This window comes from Macrotis lagotis, chromosome 1 (genome assembly GCF_037893015.1).
Source record: "Macrotis lagotis isolate mMagLag1 chromosome 1, bilby.v1.9.chrom.fasta, whole genome shotgun sequence".
Taxonomy (NCBI): Eukaryota; Metazoa; Chordata; class Mammalia; order Peramelemorphia; family Peramelidae; genus Macrotis; species Macrotis lagotis.
Genome location: NC_133658.1, coordinates 496,851,588 through 496,871,551, shown reverse-complemented (window position 1 = coordinate 496,871,551; position 19,964 = coordinate 496,851,588). Strand labels below are relative to the sequence as shown.

Below are 19,964 nucleotides of genomic sequence, written 5' to 3'. Positions count from 1 at the left end.
TGACTCCATTTTTACACCATATTTTATCTTCGAATTCAGCTTTCTTCTGTGCTTCAACTATAAAAGCTCTCTCTACCTGCTCTATTAACTGAGAAGGTTCATATGAGTATTATCAGTGTCATTTTTCTGTGCAGGAATACATGCAGTTCATCCTCATCAAGTCCCTCATATTTCCCCCATCTCCTCCAATCTCCATGCTTCACCTGAGTCCTGTATCTGAAGATCAAACCTTCTGTTCAGCTCTGGCCATTCCAAAAGGAACATTTGAAATTCCCCTGGTTCATTGAAAGTCCATCTTTTTCCCTGGAAGAGGACATTCAGCCTTGCTGGGTAGTTCATTCTTGGTTGCATTCTAAGCTCTTTTGCTTTCCGGTATATTGTATTCCAAGCCCTGCAAGCTTCCAATGTAGTTGCTGCTAAGTCCTGTGTGATCCTGCCTGCAGCTTCACAATATTTGAACTGTGTCCTTCTGGCTGCTTGTAATATTTTCTCTTTGACTTGGGAGTTCTGGAACTTGGCTATAATATTCCTAGGGGTTGGTTTTTTGGGATCTCTTTCTCTGGGGGATCGGTGGATTCTCTCCATTTCTATTTTGCCTTCTGCTTCTAGAATATCAGGGCAATTTTCCTGTAGTAATTCTTTGAAAATGATGTCAAGGCTCTTTTCCTGATCATGACTTTCAGGTATTCCAATAATTTTTAAATTATCTTTCCTAAGTCTGTTTTCCATATCAGTTGTTTTTTCAATGAGATATTTCACATTTTCTTCTATTTTTTCATTTTTTTGGTTTTTGAAGTATTGATTCCTGATTTCTGGTAAATTCATCAATCTCCCTGAATTCTATTCTTTGTCTGAAGGATTTGTTCTCCTCATAGAGTTTTCTTATCTCTTTTTCCATCTGGCCAATTTTGTTTTTTAAAGCATTCTTCTCCTCAAATAACTTTTTGAACTGTTTTATCCATTTGACCTAAGCTGGCTTTTAGCATGCTATTTTCTTCAGCAGTTTTTTGGATTTCCTTGACTAAGCTGCTGACTTCATTTTCATGTTTTTCCTGAATCTCTCTCCTTTCTTTTCCCAGTTTTTCTTCCAACTCCCTCATTTGATTTTCAAAGTCTTTTTTGAGCCCTGTCATAGTCTGAGCCCAATTTCTGTTTTTCTTGGAGTCTTTAGATGCAGGAGCTTGTGCTTCCTCATCTTCAGACTGAGTATTTTGGTCCTTCTTGGGCTCATTTGCAAAATATTTCTCAATAGTCTTCCTTTTGTTTCTCTGCTTGCTCATTTTCCAAGCCTGGGCCTGGTTTGGGGTACTTCCTGAGCTTTTGGGATACTTCCACAAGGGTCTCAGTGTGTGAGGCTCTGTCCTCCCTCCTGGTTTGTGAATGACCATAAGCATCCCCCTCTGCCATGGGGCTGCGGTGGGGGGGGCCTGCTGTTCTGTGGGGGGGGGCCTAGACTGCGATAAGGATCTGAATGTGGTCAGAGCCCCAGAGTCCTGTTCCAGGGGCAGAGGACCAAGCTCACAGTTTCTCTTCACTCCCCTCCCTCAGCTCAATGGGCTCATGCCCTGGGGGCTCCAGCTTATGGGCTCTGCCTGCTTCTGTTTCCTGCTCTACGCTTAGAAAGACCAAGCTGCTCCCTGTGTGCCCCGAGGGCTGGGCTCCACGTGCTCCCTCTGGCAGAGGTCCCCCACTGTTCCCCCACTTTGTGCCCGGTGCTCCCCGGGGTGCAGCTCAGGAGACTCCCCCGCTGCTATGAGCTGATACTCCCAGTGCCCTGGGGCTGCCTCAGGGAGGCTGAAGTTCTTTGGCTCTGGCAGGCCGCCCCTCCGACCCCAGGAGAAGAGCCTTTCTGCTCTTTTCCAGGTTACCTTGAATAGGAGAACTGCTTCACTGAATCCCTTTGTGGGTTCTGTCTCTCGAAAGTTTAGAGTCCTTACCTGATGAGTTTTATCAGAGAGCTCCTAAGACTTGATCCCTTCTTGTCGCCATCTTGGCTCCGCCCCAGATTTATCTCAGTCCTCAATTCGGAATGAAGCCATGTTGGTTCTTTGTGGTTACCATTGCCTTTTCAATATGCTTACTAAACTATCCTTTATATAATTTGATGTAGAATTTTGCCTGGAATTGAAGTCAAGTTCACTGGCTCATAATCTGAAGGTTCCATTCTCTTCCCTTTTTTGAGCAACAGTGCTGCTTTTATAAAGTCCATGATCTTTAAAATATAAGTGACAGTGACAATTCTATCAACCTTTCCAGTTCTTTCAGTATCCTGGAAATTAGTTCACCAGGAACTAGTGAATTCTCATTTTTCTTATACAAAATGAATGAGACTTGAGGAAAATTGTTATTTTCAAATTGCAAATCTTCATTTGACCATTTGATTTTGCTCAAAAAATATTCAGCAATAATTTAAGACACAATATAAAGGAGTCTTTGGTAGTTCTCCAGAAGTTGCATGGCTACACAATTCTGCTTTCTAAGAAAGGGAAAAATCAAAAGACTTCTTTTGAAGGTTGATGATTCTTACATTATCTCAGCTTAAAATTTCTTTTTATACCTGTGGGAAAATAATGCCTATTAACCTATGTGATAATATGAGTAGTAATAATTGATATTTGTATATCACTTTAAACTATAAAAATGACTTTTCTGCACAAAAGTTCTAGACCAAGAAAAAAGTTACAGGTATATGTATTTGAATTTTCATTGTGATTGCAATTTATTTCACTTATGTTAAGCACAGGGCAAAAATAAAATAACAGATTATAATAAAAAGCATAATGTAATCTTTACTTGTGTTGTGGCTATCCCTTGACTGCATAATATACTGGCTTAGATTTGCAGGATATGCCATTTTGGGTTGCATTTTGAGCTCCTTTGCTTTTCAGAATATATTCTTCTAAATCCTGCTCTGATTTCTGGTGGGTGTTGAATAGTCTTGATTTATTTGAATTTCTTTTCCTTTTTTTTACAGAATTCATGTTTGCCATTGGAGTTGCTAAATTGTGTTTGAAATACATTATTTTTCTATAGGTGATCTGTGGATTACCTCTCCCCTTCTGCTTTCCACTGCTAGAATCTCAATCAAATCAATACTGCCATTTCAACATGTAAAAGTGTGTCATTCTACTCTTCTCTGACTCCTTTCCTCACCCCTATAACTTTCTCTTTTTCTCCTATAATTTTTAAACTACAATAATTTTCCAGGCTCTACTTCCTGATTTGTGTTCTGTCCTATAAATTCCTTGAGGTCAGGGGCTGATTTAAATTCTATTTTTGTATTTTGAGTTCAGCAAAATGTTTGATACATGGTTTAATAAATGTTTTTTTCTTCAAATCATTTTTTGTTCTGATTCTTCTTTCACAATATGATTAATATGGAAATATGTTTAACATGATTGTGCATTTATAACCTTTATCATATTGCTTTCTGTCTTGGAGAGGAAGGAGGAAAAGGTTACAGGAAGAAAATTTTACAAAAAATGAATTTGAAAACTATCTCTACATGTAATTAAAAAAAGATAAAAATATTATTAAGATTAAAAAATTCATTCATTCTTTTCAGCTATGGGTTGGATTAGATGATCTCTAAGGACCTGTTCAACACTAGGATTCTAGAAGTAGATTCAATAAACTTTTTGGGTGCAAATGTGCAGAAACAATGATAACAAATCTTTTCCTATTTTTAGGACAACCTGTCCCTGTAAGTATAGTTTCTTGGATAACAACAGGAAGTTGATGCCACAAAGAGATGTCCCAGCCTATGCAAAGGTAAGATATAAAATTCTAGCCAAGGAAAGAATCAGCAAGCCTATTTTCATGATGTTCTTGGGCATTTTGATGGCTTATCCTGATATAAAGGTGACTTTGTATTTTTGAAGGTTATATCAATGGATCATAAATTCTACCTGGCTGTATATTATCAAGACAATAAACTATGCCAACTTTCCAAGGACAAGTCTAGCTAAATATGGAGAGGCTTATCACACTTATGTTGTGAATTCTTTGTCCACGGTAATGTGTGAAAAGAAAACACAAAATGTCCCTCAGAATTTTGTGTCCCTTTGGTTTCTACAGTCATACTGAGTAGAAGGAAAACAGAGCAGAATATGATGAAAGACAGTTTTTCAGCCATTTATATCCATTAACCAAATTATTGGTACTCTAAATGTAAAATTCTTATTTATTGAATAGTGACTGGATATACAAGGCATGCTCAGCCTTCTCCTTAGGATGCATGCAATGCATTATGCACACATAAAATCCATTTGCTATAAACACATCAGTGCATGAAATCAAACTTTATTGGCTCTTCAAAATACAAGCATCAACACTTCCAGGAAAAATCCCCAATCTGATTCCTAAAGGTCCTGTCAAATAGGTATTAGTCTGGTGCTCATAGCTCCCAGTAAGAAGTTCTGTATCTTACTCTGAGGTGGTAGTCTAGCAAGTCTCTGCCAATCAACACTACAAAGCTCTCAAATAAACCCAGGATATTCAAAACGCTAAGGACAATGATCACTAGAGTTTGTCTTCATGACCATTCAGAAATGAATTGATGACTGGGGCCTCTAGTTAGGTTTTTATAGTTCTGGCTCACAACTAAGAATTAAAACATCATACTATTATACTGGGAGATAAAGACTCCCAGGTAACATAGTTATTTCACCTTGGATTTGTACTGTCCAAGTAGCAACTTTCATATCTTCTGATCAACCAAGCAGGCAACACATTCTTCTAGATGTAACACTCTTCTAAGAAGAGGGTAGATTCAGTTTACATCTCCTATTTCATAACCAGTGAATTCAATGACTAAAGACCTAAGAAATTCACAAAGCAGTGTACAGGGCTGGAAATATCCATATCTCAAAATTGTCATTTGGTGACATGTCTTCAGGGAAAGAAAATCAGGTATTTGAGTTCCAGTATCAGGTTCACCTATACAATGTATATTCTATGTTGTGCATGCATCCGTTGCTGCTAATGGGAGGGTGAGGAGAAAGAAATCCCTAGCAGGAATATGATAATAAATTTTTTACAACAGTATCTCCAAAAATGTATGCAGGATACACTTTTAAATTTAAACTGTATTATTAACCTTTTCTCCCTCATTTTCTTGTCTAGATGATCAACAAAACTAGGCCCTGATTTATAGCATTTGTTGATTTCCAAATAAATTCTCACAGGGAAAATTAACAGTCAACTCTGGGTTTGAGGTTCCCAAGGGAGAGGCAAATGGTAGAGATGTAAAATAAATGAAAAATAAATGAAAAAATGAAAAAATTTCATAGAAGTAAAGTAAAAAATATTGAAATCTGGCCTCAGACATTTAATAATTGCCTAGTTGTGTGACCTTGGACACACTTAATCCCATTGCCTTGCAAAAACTAAAAAAAAAAGGTAGCCATCAAAAATAAAATGGACTGGTCATGTAGACTGCTATTATCAATATAATAGAAAGAGATTTTGCTGATAGCCCCAACATATTGAAAAATACCTTCTTTGGAGAATCCCTGGGAGTATATATATATATGGAAGCATATGGAAGCATAAAAACATTTATGCAAGAATTGCACAGGAAGTTAAGACTAAGTGGCTTATCTTCTACACCATTGGAGAAAGAACCTATATAAGGATGTTGATAATGACAATTATGATGATGATGATGATAACTAACATTTATGTAGTTTACAATTATCATCTTGTTTGATTTTCATACCAACCTTAAGAGATAGATGCTATTATTATTCCCATTTTATAGATCATGAAACTGAGGCAAACAGATCAAATGACTTGCCCAGGGTCACACAGCTAATAAGTGTCTGAAACAGGATGTAAACCCAGATCTTCATGACTCCAGGACTGGCATTCTATTCACTGTACCACCTAGCTACTGTAAACTGCATTTCAATTGAAATATTGAAAAAATCTTTATATGGCACAGAATTCCTCAAGGTCTTGTTCTTTTTTATACGTATACGTATATGTGTGTGTGTGTGTGTGTGTGTTATATACATCTATCTATTACTATATATTTAAAACAATAGTAATCACACTTTATTATCCCCATTTTATAGATATAAAAATAGTTTTCTCAAGCTATATACTGAGGCACATAGTAATGCTGTCATTGACAGTATCATCAAGGGGTGGCTAGGTGGTACAGTGGATAGAGCACCGACCCTGGAGTCAGGAGTACCTGAGTTCCAATCCAGCCTCAGACATTTAATGATTACCTAGCTGTGTGGCCTTGGGCAAGCCACTTAACCCCATTGCCTTGCAAAAAAAGAAAAGAAAGTATTATTAACTACATTTTATAGCTGAGGACAGGGAGGTAGATGACACAGTACCAGGAATGACATCTTCCTGAGTTCAAATTTGACCTCAGATGCTTATTAGCTGTGTTAGCCTGGGCAAATCACTTAATATTGTTTACCTCATCTGTAAAATGAGTTAGAGAAGAAAATGAGTTAGAGAAGGAAATGGCAAACCACTCCAGGATCATTGCCAAGAAAACCCCAAATTGGGTCACAAAGAGTCAGATATGATTGAAAAATGACTGAACAGATGAGGACCCTGAGTCATAAAGAGGTTAAGTGACTCAATCTTCGTCACACAGATAGTAAAGGCCAGCAAGAAGACCCAAACCCTGGTCTAATACACTTTCCAGTATGCCACCATTAAGTGATGGACTAGGTATTTAAATTGAATCTCTCCTAATACAAGTCTATATTTTATAAAAAAAAAACTGCTCTGTAACCATATTAGTGCCAATTAGTAAGCTATTACAATAATTTGTGTAGGAGGTAATAAAGGTTTGAACCCAGGGTCTAGTGACTTTGTGAGGAAAGAGAAGGGATCAGATGCGTGACATGTGGTTCAGGTCAAAATAGTAAGATTAACCAAATGATTTAAATATTTAGGATGAAGGGGAGTGAGGAATCAAAGATAATACCAAGGTAATAAACCTGGTTTACTAAAATAATGATGGTAACTTGGACAAAAATAAAAAAGACTGGAAGAGTGATGGGTATGGGGAAAAGGTAATGAATTGCATTATTTTTTGCATGTATTGAGTTTGAGATGTCTATGGGACATATAGTTTTTAGTAACTTAGTAATGGAAGACTGAAGCTTGGAGAGAGACTAAACCACTTACTGAAAAAAACAGCATATGCATTCAAACAGAGAGAAAGAGAGATTAGCTAGAGATAAATATTTATATAAACATATACATATATGTACTTGTGACTCATCTGATAATTATAACCATAAGAGTTGACAGGGTCACTAAAAGTGCAAAAGTTCTTCAATTTCATGTAGTCAAATTTTGCTTTTTTTCCTATTATTTTCTCTTCTGTGATCATTTCTCTGCCTTTTTTGACTAAGAACTCTCCCATTTTCATATGTTCTCTGGTTGTTTCCTTAGCTTTTACAGTGTGACATTTAATATTTTAATTGTATATTGATTTTGAGCATTTTATGGTAAGATGTTTGTTATAGCCCAATTTCTGTATAAATGACTTCCCATTTTCCTGGTAGTTTCTATTGAATAAGGATTATTTCCAAGGTAATATATGTTCTTGTGTTTATCACTGTTATGAGTTAGGGTGCTTTTGATATATCCTTACCTAGTCTATTCCACTATCCAATATCTATTTCTTAACCATTACATTATAGTTTTAATGACTAATAATTTATAGTATAATTTAAAGTCAGGAAATATTATTTCTCCTTTACTCCTTTTTTCTCTTTACAATTTCCCTTGAGATTCTAGATCTTTTGTTCCTCCAAATGAATTTTGTTATTACTTAGTCTAGTTCTTTTCATAAGTATCCCTTTGCTTTTTTATTAATGTGGTAATAAAGATAGACATTTATGTAAGCATAATTATCATTTGTACTGTTAGCATGGCCCATTCATGAATATTAATTATCTCTCCAGTAACTTCAACTATCCTTTATTTTTAAAGTGTTTTTGTAATTGACTCTATGTCATTTGAATGGGAGTACAGTCACAAATAACACTAATCTTCTTCTCCTACAGTACATGCTTTCTCAAGAGACCATAGAAGCTCTCAGAAAGCCTACATTTGATGTCTGGCTCTGGGAGCCCAATGAGGTGAGTGGACAGCTAATGTGTGCTTTATGGTCAACAGTCTCAGTTGGTCTCTTGAAAACAGTCCTAAGTACCTCTAGATACCTAATGAAGAAATCAAAAAAGATAGTTCTATTAAAAATTAAACTTAATTTGACCTACCCCCACCTCCTCTTTTATTTTTTAATCATCAGGCTTCTAGTTTAAGTTATACACATCATAAGAAACAATAGTCTGAGAATCAAAGACAAGGAATGAAAATGCAGTCTTAAAAAATGAATTTATATAATAGCATCATTGGGAAGCTAGGTGGTGCAATGGATAATATTGGAACTGGAATCAGCTTCATCAGCTTCAGTTCAAAATTGGATTTATATTCTTATTAGCTATATGACCTGAGCAATTCACTTAAACCTGTTTGCCTCAGTTTTCTCATTTATAAAATTATCTAGAAAAAGAAGTAGTAAACTATTTCAGTATCTCTGCCAAGAAAACCCGAAATGGGAACACAAAGAGAAGAATATGACTGAAAACAACTGAACAAAAACAACATAGCATTGTTATTTTAAATATGTAAGAAGTAGGATCTAAAAACTCAGGAATTTAGTAATGACAGCATTACACAATACGTTTCTCCCCTGACTTTTCTTATATTTAATTTGTGTATACTTATATATGTGTACATATTCTCTGCCAATAAAATATAAGCTAATTGAGGACAGGGACTGTTTCATATGTTTCTATCCCTAGAGCCTAACCCAGAGTCCAACAAATGGTAGTGCATAATAAATACTTGATTGATGATTAATTGTTTAGTTGGTATTAAGCAAAAAAAGTTTTGTTTTCCTCATTTAAGTTGATTTAATATTCCTTTGAATAAAAAAGGTTTAGCTATGATTCTGCACAGAAATGACACCTCTCCTGCATTGCTACGAAGAAACTGTGTAACAACAAAAGAGGATCCAATATGTATGAAAGAACAGTGTAATTTAAGTCATTTTCTGCAACATTGCTAGAAAATATCCTCTTTTGATCTGCTCAGTGAACAACTCTTACTCTACTTCAAGAGTACAGTTTCTCTTTCCAGACAGGGAAAATTCTAAAGACTGTCATGTCCTTTTTGTGGTGTGATAATTGTGCCCAACAATATAAATAAATTTTGCTGAGGAGAAGGTTTAGGCTTTATCCAGTCCAAAGACAACGAATAGATAAGAGTGCAAATGCACTTGTAGTCCCCTACTACAAGAAACTACATAAATTGTTACAATATCAGGCAACACTTACTAGTGGCTCTGCCAACATAGAGAAGAAGGCTATACTGAAGTGTAAAGGTTGGGGCCACTAGGGACTGAGAAACTTCAGGAGGATCAGAGTTAGAATATGACCAGCAGGAAATCTCAGGAAATGAATTTGCCTGTTCAGGATTGTAAATAGCTGAGAACTGGCTTCAATTTTTGGAAACAAAACATTCATTGAAGGGTTTTCTGTTTGTTTTACAAGAATTCAGTGTTATTCTCTTTCTTATTTCAATTTAAAAGTTCTTTAAAGGAAAAAAAAGAAAATATCCTTTTTTTGTGTAGCCTTGGTTTCACAGGCTCAGACAGACTCAACTAGATGTGATATAAGAGTTTACTGTTGGAAATGTATGGGGAATTTGGGATTCTGGAGAGATATTTTGAAGGCATTGAGGAGAGAGAAGACAGAGGTCAGAAAGTACAGTCATTCTCATTTCCTATTACTTGGGAGAAAAGACAGCAAGGGTCAAATGAGGCAGTGAATCTTTCAATGCCAACTCCCCTGCCCCTTCTATGATTTCATAAGCCCCATTTGCAAAGGATGGTAATCAGAAGCTGAGAAGTGGCCTTCCACTTTCAGGCTAAGAACTGATCAAGCACTCATATTTAAACTACAGATCAACCTAAAAAGGAAATTTGTATTTCCTTTCACTTGTCTATTAAAAAACTAATTAGTTCAATGCTAGTATTTTCATTAAGCTAGTGATTGACTTCTCCCTTTGGGAGAGAGCCAACCTCAGAAGGGAAAATTAATTCTGTCTCAATAGCTGGCAGCACAAACTACCAGCTTCCATTTCCAAACAAATGCTCCACTGCCTTCCCCCACTTTGCTCACTATTCTTTCATTGGTATTTTATTCCCTGCCCTCTTTATATAAAAGAAAATTTGGTAAACAATAAATCCTTTTCTAGGGTGATTAATGTTAGTATCCTTAGAGATTTGGAGAGAGCTTTGGATATTGATAGGACAGAAGATATCCCCACTTTAGCAAGGCTGAGCATAAGAGGAGAGAAATTTGCCACTAATTCTTGAATTTTCAAATGCAATGGAGACACATTGAAATCATGCTTCTTGACAGACACAAGTTTCCATCTATCTATCAATCTGTCATATATTTGTAACATATTTATGTGTTTATTATAAATATATGTATGTATGTATGGGTATATATGCTATTAGTACCAGGAAGATGTCAGGGTTTTTTGCATGTTTTGTGCATGTAAGTATAAATGCATGTACTTACATACAAACAGCAATTTAGTAACAGTCTTGGTCCAAACTGAGATTAGGTTTTAAGGCAAAAAATAAGTCAAGTTCAAGAAAGGGAAACTGTATGGGAAACCTCAAGCTGCAAAGAAAACTTGCTTTAAATACCTTATATGCTTTGCAGATTGAAGGGAGTTTATGCCCAGAGAATAAGCTTTAGTGTCCAACCTTGTTCCTACTTGCCACTGCTCTCATCCAGGTTAATGGAAGGGCACCCTACTAATCTCCCTATATATTCCTTAAACATGGAATCTTTCTAATGCAGTGTTAGATATGAAACATGATTATCATGTCATTTTTTCTGGTTATTTAATATCCATGATCTCCCCCACCAAAAAAAATCACCTGAAAATGAAAAATAAGGATTTTTTTCCCTAAAGCAATAAAATTCTAGAGAAAGACCTGAACAAGTATAAATTAGGAGTGAAAGGGGTGGTTAGGTGGTGTAATGGATAAGCACTGGCTTTGGAGTCAGGAGTACCTGGGTTCAAATCCGGTCTCAGATACTTAATAATTACCTAGCTGTGTGGCCTTGGGCAAGCCACTTAACCCCATATGCCTTGCAAAAAAACCTAAAAAAAAAAAAAGGAGTGAAACCAACAGGCATGAGGTAAATGTATGTATGGCTCATGAAAATAAAAGCAAAAGTGGTAAAAACTCATATGTCCCTGATCAAATCCTGGGCATATCCAAAGTTGGTGGCAATGACTTTGAAAGAAAATTGCAGTCTTTATAAATGCAGAAAATGCATTGCAAAATTAATTAATTCCATAGGATAAGGTCAACCTTTGGAGTCTAAAATATACTGCTAAAATAGACACCTCAACACAAAAATTTTCAGAAATCCTTAGTCTTTAAAACAAGGTAAGTATATAACTACTTCTGTTTCACAATACATATTTGAGAAGATGGATACTTTTAAAAAAACAAATTTTCTATAACATGGAATTTTAATGATAAAAACCAACAAACAATAGTTTTTTCTAGGTCTCAGAGAGGGATAACAAAAGCACAGATTTAAAGAAAGAAATCCTAAATATACAGCAATTGAAGGTAAAATCAAGTTCATGATCACAACGCATGAGGAAAGTATACATGGCATTGCGTCAGATGGAGTACAAGTCAAACCTTCATAGAAATGTGCTATGAGGAAGGACAGTTCAACTTAAGAAATTTAGTAGTATGAGAGCTCTGACTTGGCAAAGGATAATGATGCTCATTAGATCTCTAGGAAAAATTAACCAGCAAGTAAACATTCATCATTGTACTTTGTACTTATTTTATGGATCTGTGATCTATGTGGGTCCTCCCTCCAACAATGAAGATGATAATCCATCCTCACTTCATCCTCTGTCATTCTTGAGTTTCCCATAAATCCTCTGCATGGGTCCCTAATTTGTAGGAGCAATTATCTAAATCTCTTGCCATTTGGGGGGTATAATTGGGATTTATAGATTACCTATAAAGTTATATATATATATATATATATATATATATATTACCTATAAAGTTATACATTACTGTATATATGACTGATTCTCCAAATTTTTCAACCATATGTGTATTTTTGTAACTTCTTTAAAACCTCTTCCCCTGCACATTTCTTCATTGTTAAAGTGCTGCCATAATGATAAACACTAGGAGTCTATCTCTCCATTATCCTTTGGGTGACCTGCAATTAGAATTCTTTGGAAACAGTGATAATATAGGCTTTACATGATATGGCAGCATTAGAAGAATACAAGTATTTAACAGTTGGACTCTTATTACAAGAGGAAATCTAAGTTATATCAAAATTTTCCAATGGCAACCCAGACAACAAGTCTCTTTCTTCTTATTTGATTCTGAGTTCATTGTCCATCTGTGGTATCTATGCAAAATATATGTGCCAATGAATCACCTTTCTTTTCATCCATCTATGTATCATAATCTCAGCAATAGGTCTTAAGTTCTCAAAGGTTACGCCAACCTAACAGAAGTTCTGTCAGATTTTACCTTGCTAGAAAGAATTATATTCCACTGACAGGCTGGCTTCAATCCACAGTCCAATCTAGATAAGTATGGAGAAACCAATTACTAGTATCCTAGACTGTGGTTGATTCCTTGGCTATTTGTTTTCTTTTCTTTTTTCTTTTCTTTTCTTGCAAGGTAATGGGATTAAGTGGTTTGCCTAAGGCCACACAGCTAGGTAATTATTAAGTGTCTGAGACTGGATTTGAACTCAGGTACTCCTGACTTCAGGGCCAATTCTCTATCCACTGCACCACCTAGCCCCCACCTTTGGCCATTTTGTGACCCCAAAAAAATTCTTTATTAAGTTCTTAAGACCCTTAATCAATTTGATAAGATACAAGGAATTGATATTCATTAGAATGGCACTTCCAATAGAAGTAAATTTGCTCCCTAACACCTTAATGGGAAAACTTAGGAAACCCCTGGCAATTCAGGTTGCATTCAGGATTATTGATGACAGAATCAGAAAGGACAGATTCTTGTCAGAAGAACTGTTCTTTCTTATTGTTTGTACAAGGAGCTTTGGAATAGTTAAGATCTCTTTTTTTGTTCACTTTCTCTCCTTTGGATTTCCAGACCAGACTACAGCCAAGAGGTTAAAAAGAATTTTCCAACTATTCACAAAAATAGTAACAGCAATGAGTACAAGAAAAGCATATGGCAAGTTTAAGAGAGAAATTTCAAGTCCTTCAGTCCTTGACCACCTTCTTCTATCTTTCTTTTTCCTTATCTTATGAGAGATCAGAGATTGGATTTACCTAAGAATATACTTGCTATATACAAGACAGTAGTCTTGCTATATCCATAGCAGTAGTCAGGACATTAATAAGAACCCCCAAAGAAACACATGGCATAGATAGACATAGTTACATATGGCCTGCTTGTACGTGACCTAAGGGGAGATATCCTAAAATTAGATTTTCTAAGCTATCAGGATCACTTTTGGGGTAATTCCAAAATTAAAAGTTAGCCAGTTTTTGAGTTTCTGAAAGTAAGTGTTTGGACATTGACCTCCTTAAAAGCTAGCCTTTTTGTAGCTTCATAATCCTTAAAGACAGATGAAGATAGTCCACATAGATCAGTGGATAACAGTATGGAGAATACAATTTTATGAGCAAAGTTAGCAAGTTGCTTAGCTGATCTGAGTGGAAGAAGGCCCTCCTCAAAATATGTTTACTTCTCAGGTAGAGTTAAATGGATTTTAATTTTATGTATTTGTTCTTTGATTCCTGTGTATACTTGGTGCTTCATCCATTTTTAATGGGAACAAAAATAAACAATACCTGATGGCCATAGTGTATATTAAATTTCTTTGAAGAAGATGTTACTCACATTTGGGGAATCTATGCTCATTTTATTTTGGAAAGACAAAATAGAGTAGGAACAGTGAGCCAAAGAAAGAAACTGACACACTAATCCTAAGGTCAAATTCTTAACAGCATCAATTTAGAGGCTGCATGAGCCAAAAGTCTTTAGGGGAACCATAAACCATGGGTTACACTGGCAATCCACAAAGCAAAGAAAAACAAGAGACTCAGTCTTATGAAGAACATCATCTGCTTCTACCACTACAATGGTAGCAGCAGAAAGGGAGTCAGGGTGGTAAAAATCAATGTTCTATAAACATTTATTTAATTACTAAATGTCAGATTCTTGTCACATTTGTTAATTCCTATCATAGTGCTCATAATGACCATTTGTTAAAAGATTGCTAAGAAGTTAATCGTAATTTATATTCTGACTATTGTTGTAAAGGATATGAAGAGAAAAATCTATAAAAAATTAGATAAGAGGGGCGGCTAGGTGGCATAGTGGATAAAGCACCAGCCTTGGAGTCAGGAGTACCTGGGTTCAAATCCGATCTAAGACACTTAATAATTACCTAGCTGTGTGGCCTTGGGCAAGCCACTTAACTCCATTTGCCTTGCAAAAACCTAAAAAAAAATTAGATAAGAACTTGAAAATTAAAATCAATTTAATACTCAGTGACTTCAATGAAAAGATTGTTGGGAGAATGAAAAAAAATTCTAATAAATTTTGCTCAGGAGTAAAATATGAAAGAGGCCAAAGCTTTATGTACTATATAGAAACGTAAAATCCATATTTTATTAATACTTTCTTTAAAAAGAAAAGTTAGGGGGCTGCTAGGTGGCACAGTGGATAGAGCACCAGCCCTGGAGTCAAGAGGACCTGAGTTCAAATCCAACCTCAGACACTTAATAATGACCCAGCTGTGTGGCCTTGGGCAAGCCACTTAACTCCATTTGCCTTACAAATAAAAAAAAAACTAAAAAAAAAAAAGAAAAGAAAAGTTAGGAGGTTCTGACTAGTATCATAGCTAGAATCAAATAACAACTTAAAAAAAGAGAGAAAGAAAAAAAGAAAAAGAAATCACTGTGTATCTTAGCTAACTAGTTGAAGGGATATGTCCAGAAATATACTCTATCATTTTTATGTTGTTGGTGACTTTTTTAAATAAGTTGGTTGTTTTTTTTTTTGCTACACCAAAGTTCTTCTCTCTCTGACTTACTACTGTCATCATAGGGAATGAATGGCAGAGAATGACAAGGATCAAATAGAATAAAAAAAATAGAATTGATTATATTTTAAAATCATGGATAAGCATGGTCAGATGACAAACTTAGGGCTAAAGTCAAAACTGGTGCAACGGTAGAAGAAAAAATAATGAGATGTATATAAATGTAAAACCTTTATTGGATTGTTTTATGTTCAGGGTGAGAGTGAGAGGTAAAGGAAGGAGGGAGAAAAATGTAAAACTCAAGACCTTACAAAAAGTGATTGGCAAAAACTACTGTTGCATGTAATTAGAAAAATAAATAAATAAAAATATAATAAAAAAGACAAAAAATAGAAAAAAAATAACAATGAAAAAATGTGACTTTAAACATATGCAACTTTTAAAGCTCCATCCTGGCCTATTTTAAACAAGATATTGATGATGAAAATAGAATATGAATAGAAAAAAAGTAAAAACACAATCTATAGTTATTTTATGTAGAAGTTTATGGAAATTGTAAAACATGAAAAGATGGAAAAATCCAAAAAAGTTGTAGGAAGTTGGAAAGGTGCCTATAGACAAATAGAATTGATATTCAGAGAGGTTAGGTCTACTCCATCCAATGCAAATTCCCACAAGGCAACTACTATGGATTTAGATAAAATAGTCAGAGCTCTCATGTGAAAGATAGAATACTTCAAGTAGTCAGAAAGAAATGTTTCAAAATTAATGAATCAAATTCAGGATCATAGAAAACTATGCTGCAAATACAATAAAGGAAAACTATTGAAATGTGATAATTCAAAAAACCAAAGATTAACATCTTTATCCATCTGAGTATATTTTTATGGAGTTGGGGTGATAGGGATAGCTAGGCCTTTTTCTTTCTTTTTTTTTAAGGTTTTTTGCAAGGCAAGTGGGGTTATGTGGCTTGCCCAAGGCCAAATAGCTAGGTACTTATTAAGTGTCTGAGTCCAGATTTAAACTCAGGTACTCCTGAATCCATGGCCGGTGTTCTATGTACTGTGCCACCTAGCCACCTGATAGCTAGGCCTTTAAAAGAGAACTTTCAAAAATTTTTGAAGGAAAAAAATCACAGCTGAGTAGAATCTTTGAAATGAAAACAGAAGAAACAAGAAAAACAGAAAAATAAGTACATTTGAGAAATTGGGAAAGGATAAATGACAATAGAAGACACAAATATTACCTCATATTCCCACTGTCCTTAAAAGTCATAGAGTAAATAAAGGCAAAGTGTCTGTGGGTGGTTTTTCTTTCAGAAAGAAAAGGGAAAAAACCTAAAAAAAATGAAAGAAAGAAAAAGAAGGGAAAACAATACTTGAGGAAGAAATAAGGAAGAAGGAAAGGAAAATGTACTATTTCTTATATTGGAATAAGCCAGAAAAATAATGTGAAAAAAATGAGGAAAGGAGTAAGGAAAAGGGTATCTCATGAAACTCAGTCTTATCTAAGCTAAACAAAAAGTGTTGAGCACATACAAAATTTTGATGTACCCAGTGAGCAAAGCCTCTAGCACACCCTACTTGGCCAGCCCACTTGGAGTTACTAAACCCAGTGAGCAAAAAACCTCTAAGGATCTCAACATCAAACCTCTGTGAGCTAGCCCCGTTTTGAAGGTACATATCCTAACACAGAGAGATTTAGAACTTCTGAGGAGAATATGAATTGGTCTCCAGCCCAGAAGACTTCCTAGAAGAAATCAGGAAGGAGTTTAAAAATCAATTGGAAAAACTGGGAAAAGAAACTCAAGAGAAAATTAACATCTCAAAACAAGAAAACAAATCCTTGGAAATTGCAATTGGACAAATACAAAAACAAAATAACTCTCTCAAATCCTCAACTGGGAAAATGCAAAAAATAAAATAATTACCTCAAAACTATACTTGGCAAATGGAAAACTCCTTCAAAAATAGAATCGACCAATTGGAAAAGGAGTTGCAAAAGATAAATGAAGAAAATTCTTTTCTAAAAAAAAATAGAATCTGTGGAAACTAATGACTTCATGAGACAACAAGAATCTATTAAACAAAACCAAAAATTGAAAAAAAATAATGTAAAATACCTCATCAGCAAAACCACTGACCTTGAGAATAGAACCAGAAGAGGCAACCTAAGAATCATTGGACTTCTTGAAAACATTGAAGAGAAAAAAAAAAAAAGCCTGGACTTAATATTACAGAATTTGGTGATGGAAAATTGCCCTGATATCATGAAACCAGAGGGCAAAATAGTTATTGAAATAATACTTCAATCCCCTCCTGAAAGGGATCCCAAATTGAAAACACCAAAGAATATTGTGGTCAAATTCCAAAACTGTAAGATAAAAGAGAAAATCCTGCAAGCAGTCAGAAAGAATTAATTTAGATACCAAAGAACCACAGTAAGGGTTACACAGGAGCTGACTGCATCAACATTAAGTGATTGAAGGACCTGGAATGAGATGTTCTAAAGAGCAAGAGAGCTTGGAATGCAGCCAAGAATTCACTATCCAGCAAAACTGAGCCAGGGAAAAGATGGACATTTCACAAAATAGGAGACTTCTAACTCTTCCTACTGAAAAGACAAGAGCTAAATAGAAAATTTGGACATCAAACAGGAGACTCAAGAGACACACGAAAAGGTTAAATAAAAAGGGTGGTAAAGAAAAAAATGGCTTTCCAATAAGATGAAACTACCTATATCCTCACCTGGGGAGAAAGATTCTCAGAACTCTTGAGAATTGTAACTCTACTAGAGAGAACGTACTTAGCCAGAAGTGATGGACATTCATGACTTATCCATGACTTTGATAGAATGATTTAAAAACAATATCTCCCTAAACATGGGGGACAGTAAAGAGAAAGGAGAATGGGGGAGATTGAATGGGGTAAATCACATTACATAAAGAAGTACAAAGGACCTATTTCAATAAAGGGGAAGAAGGGAGGAGGTGAGAACCACCTGAATCTTACTCTCATCAGATTAGACCTACAGTTAACATAAATACACTCAGTTAAGTTGAGAAATTTATCTTACTTTTCAAGTATTAAAAAAGGGGAAAGGGGAAAGGGGAGTAAAAAAGGAATTAATAGAAGGAAGAAAGGGCAAAGGAAAGAGGAAGAGATACAAGGGGCAAACACACTGAAGGTGTAATATTCAGAAACAAAATACTGGGGAATATGGATAAAGTGAAAAAAGGGGGAAAACAAACAGAGGGAAGATAGCATGGAGGGCAATAAAGAGAATTATAACTTTGAATGTGAATGGGATGAACTCTCCCACAAAACAAAAGTGAATAGCAGACTGGATTAAAAACCAGTTATTAAAAACCAATATGCTGCTGACAAGAAACTCATTTAAAGCAGAGAGATACATACAGAGTAGAGGTAAAAGGTTGGAGCAAAATATATTTTGCTTCAGCTGAAGTGAAAAAAAGCAGGGGTAGCAATCCTTATCTCAGACAAAGCAGCTGCAAAAAATAGATCTCATTAGAAGAGATAAGGAAGGAAATTATATCCTCCTAAAAGGTACCATAGACAATGAAGCAATTTCAATACTAAATATGTATGTACCAAATGGTATAGCATTCAAATTCAAATTCAAATAGACAGCAAAACTCTACAGGTGGGACACCTCAACTTCCCACTCTCAGATTTAGATAAATCTAACCATAAAATAAACAAGAAGGAAGTTAAGGAGGTAAAAAAAGTTAGAAAAACCTAGACATGATAGACCTTTAGAGAAAGTTGAATGGGGATAGAAAGGAATATACTTTTTTTCCCTGCAGCACATGGAACTTACACAAGAATTTGTCATGTAGTAGGGCATAAAAACCTAATAATCAAATGCAGAAAGGCAGATAGAGTGAATACATCCTTCTCAGATCATAATGCAAAAAAAAAAAAATCACATGCAGTAATGGCCCAGGGAAAGATAGACCTAAAACAAATTGGAAATTAAATAACCTGACTTTAAAGAGTCAGTGAATCAAACAACAAATTATAGAAATAATGATTTCCTCCTAGATAATGACAATAATGAGACAACATACCAAAACTTATAGGATATGGCCAAGGCAGTTGTCAGGGGCTATATTATATCTTTAAATGCTTACATGAATAAATTGGAGAAAGAGGAAATCAATGAGCTACATATGCAACTAAAAAAATTAGAGAAAGAACAAATTGAAAACCCCTAATTAAACACCAAATTAGAAATTCTAAAAATCAAAGGAGAAATCAATAAAAGCAAAAGCAAAATAATTTCAAATTATTACTTTAATTTCCTTCTCATTGGTGGTAAGTTTGCCTTTTTCATTTATGATACTAGCAATTTGGTTTTCTTTCTTTTTATAATCAAATTAACCAGAGGTTTATCAATTTTATTGATTTTTTCATAAAACCAACTTTTTGTTTCATTTATTAAATCAATAGTTTTCTCTGGTTAATTTGATTTAAAAAAAAAGAAAGTAGAAAACCAAATTACCTGTCTCATAAATGAAAAAAGGTGAATTCACCAACAATGAGGAGGAAATTAAAGTAACAAAATGAGGAATTATTTTACCCAACTGTATGCTAATAAATTTGATAAACTAAGTGAAATGAATGAATATTCACAAAAATATAAGTTGCCCAGGTTAAATGAAGAGGAAATTAAATATTTAAATAACCCTATGTCTGAAACTAGATTTGAACCCAGGTACTCCTGACTCCAGGGCAGGTGCTTTATCCACTATGCCACCTAGCCACCCCCTTCACAAGTGAATTCTGTCAAACA

The 19,964-nt window shown here is 35.0% G+C and overlaps 1 protein-coding gene across 3 annotated transcripts in view; it reads left to right on the top strand.

Moving 5' to 3' along the window:
• PDE9A (phosphodiesterase 9A) overlaps positions 1 to 19,964 on the top strand; it is a 187,956-nt gene that overhangs the window by 128,218 nt on the left and 39,774 nt on the right. For all 3 annotated transcript variants that reach the window (XM_074213911.1, XM_074213912.1, XM_074213913.1), the window contains 2 exons: positions 3,690 to 3,771; positions 8,046 to 8,120. In XM_074213911.1, coding sequence (XP_074070012.1) covers positions 3,690 to 3,771; positions 8,046 to 8,120 — 157 coding nt within the window. The remainder of the gene's footprint in view (positions 1 to 3,689; positions 3,772 to 8,045; positions 8,121 to 19,964) is intronic.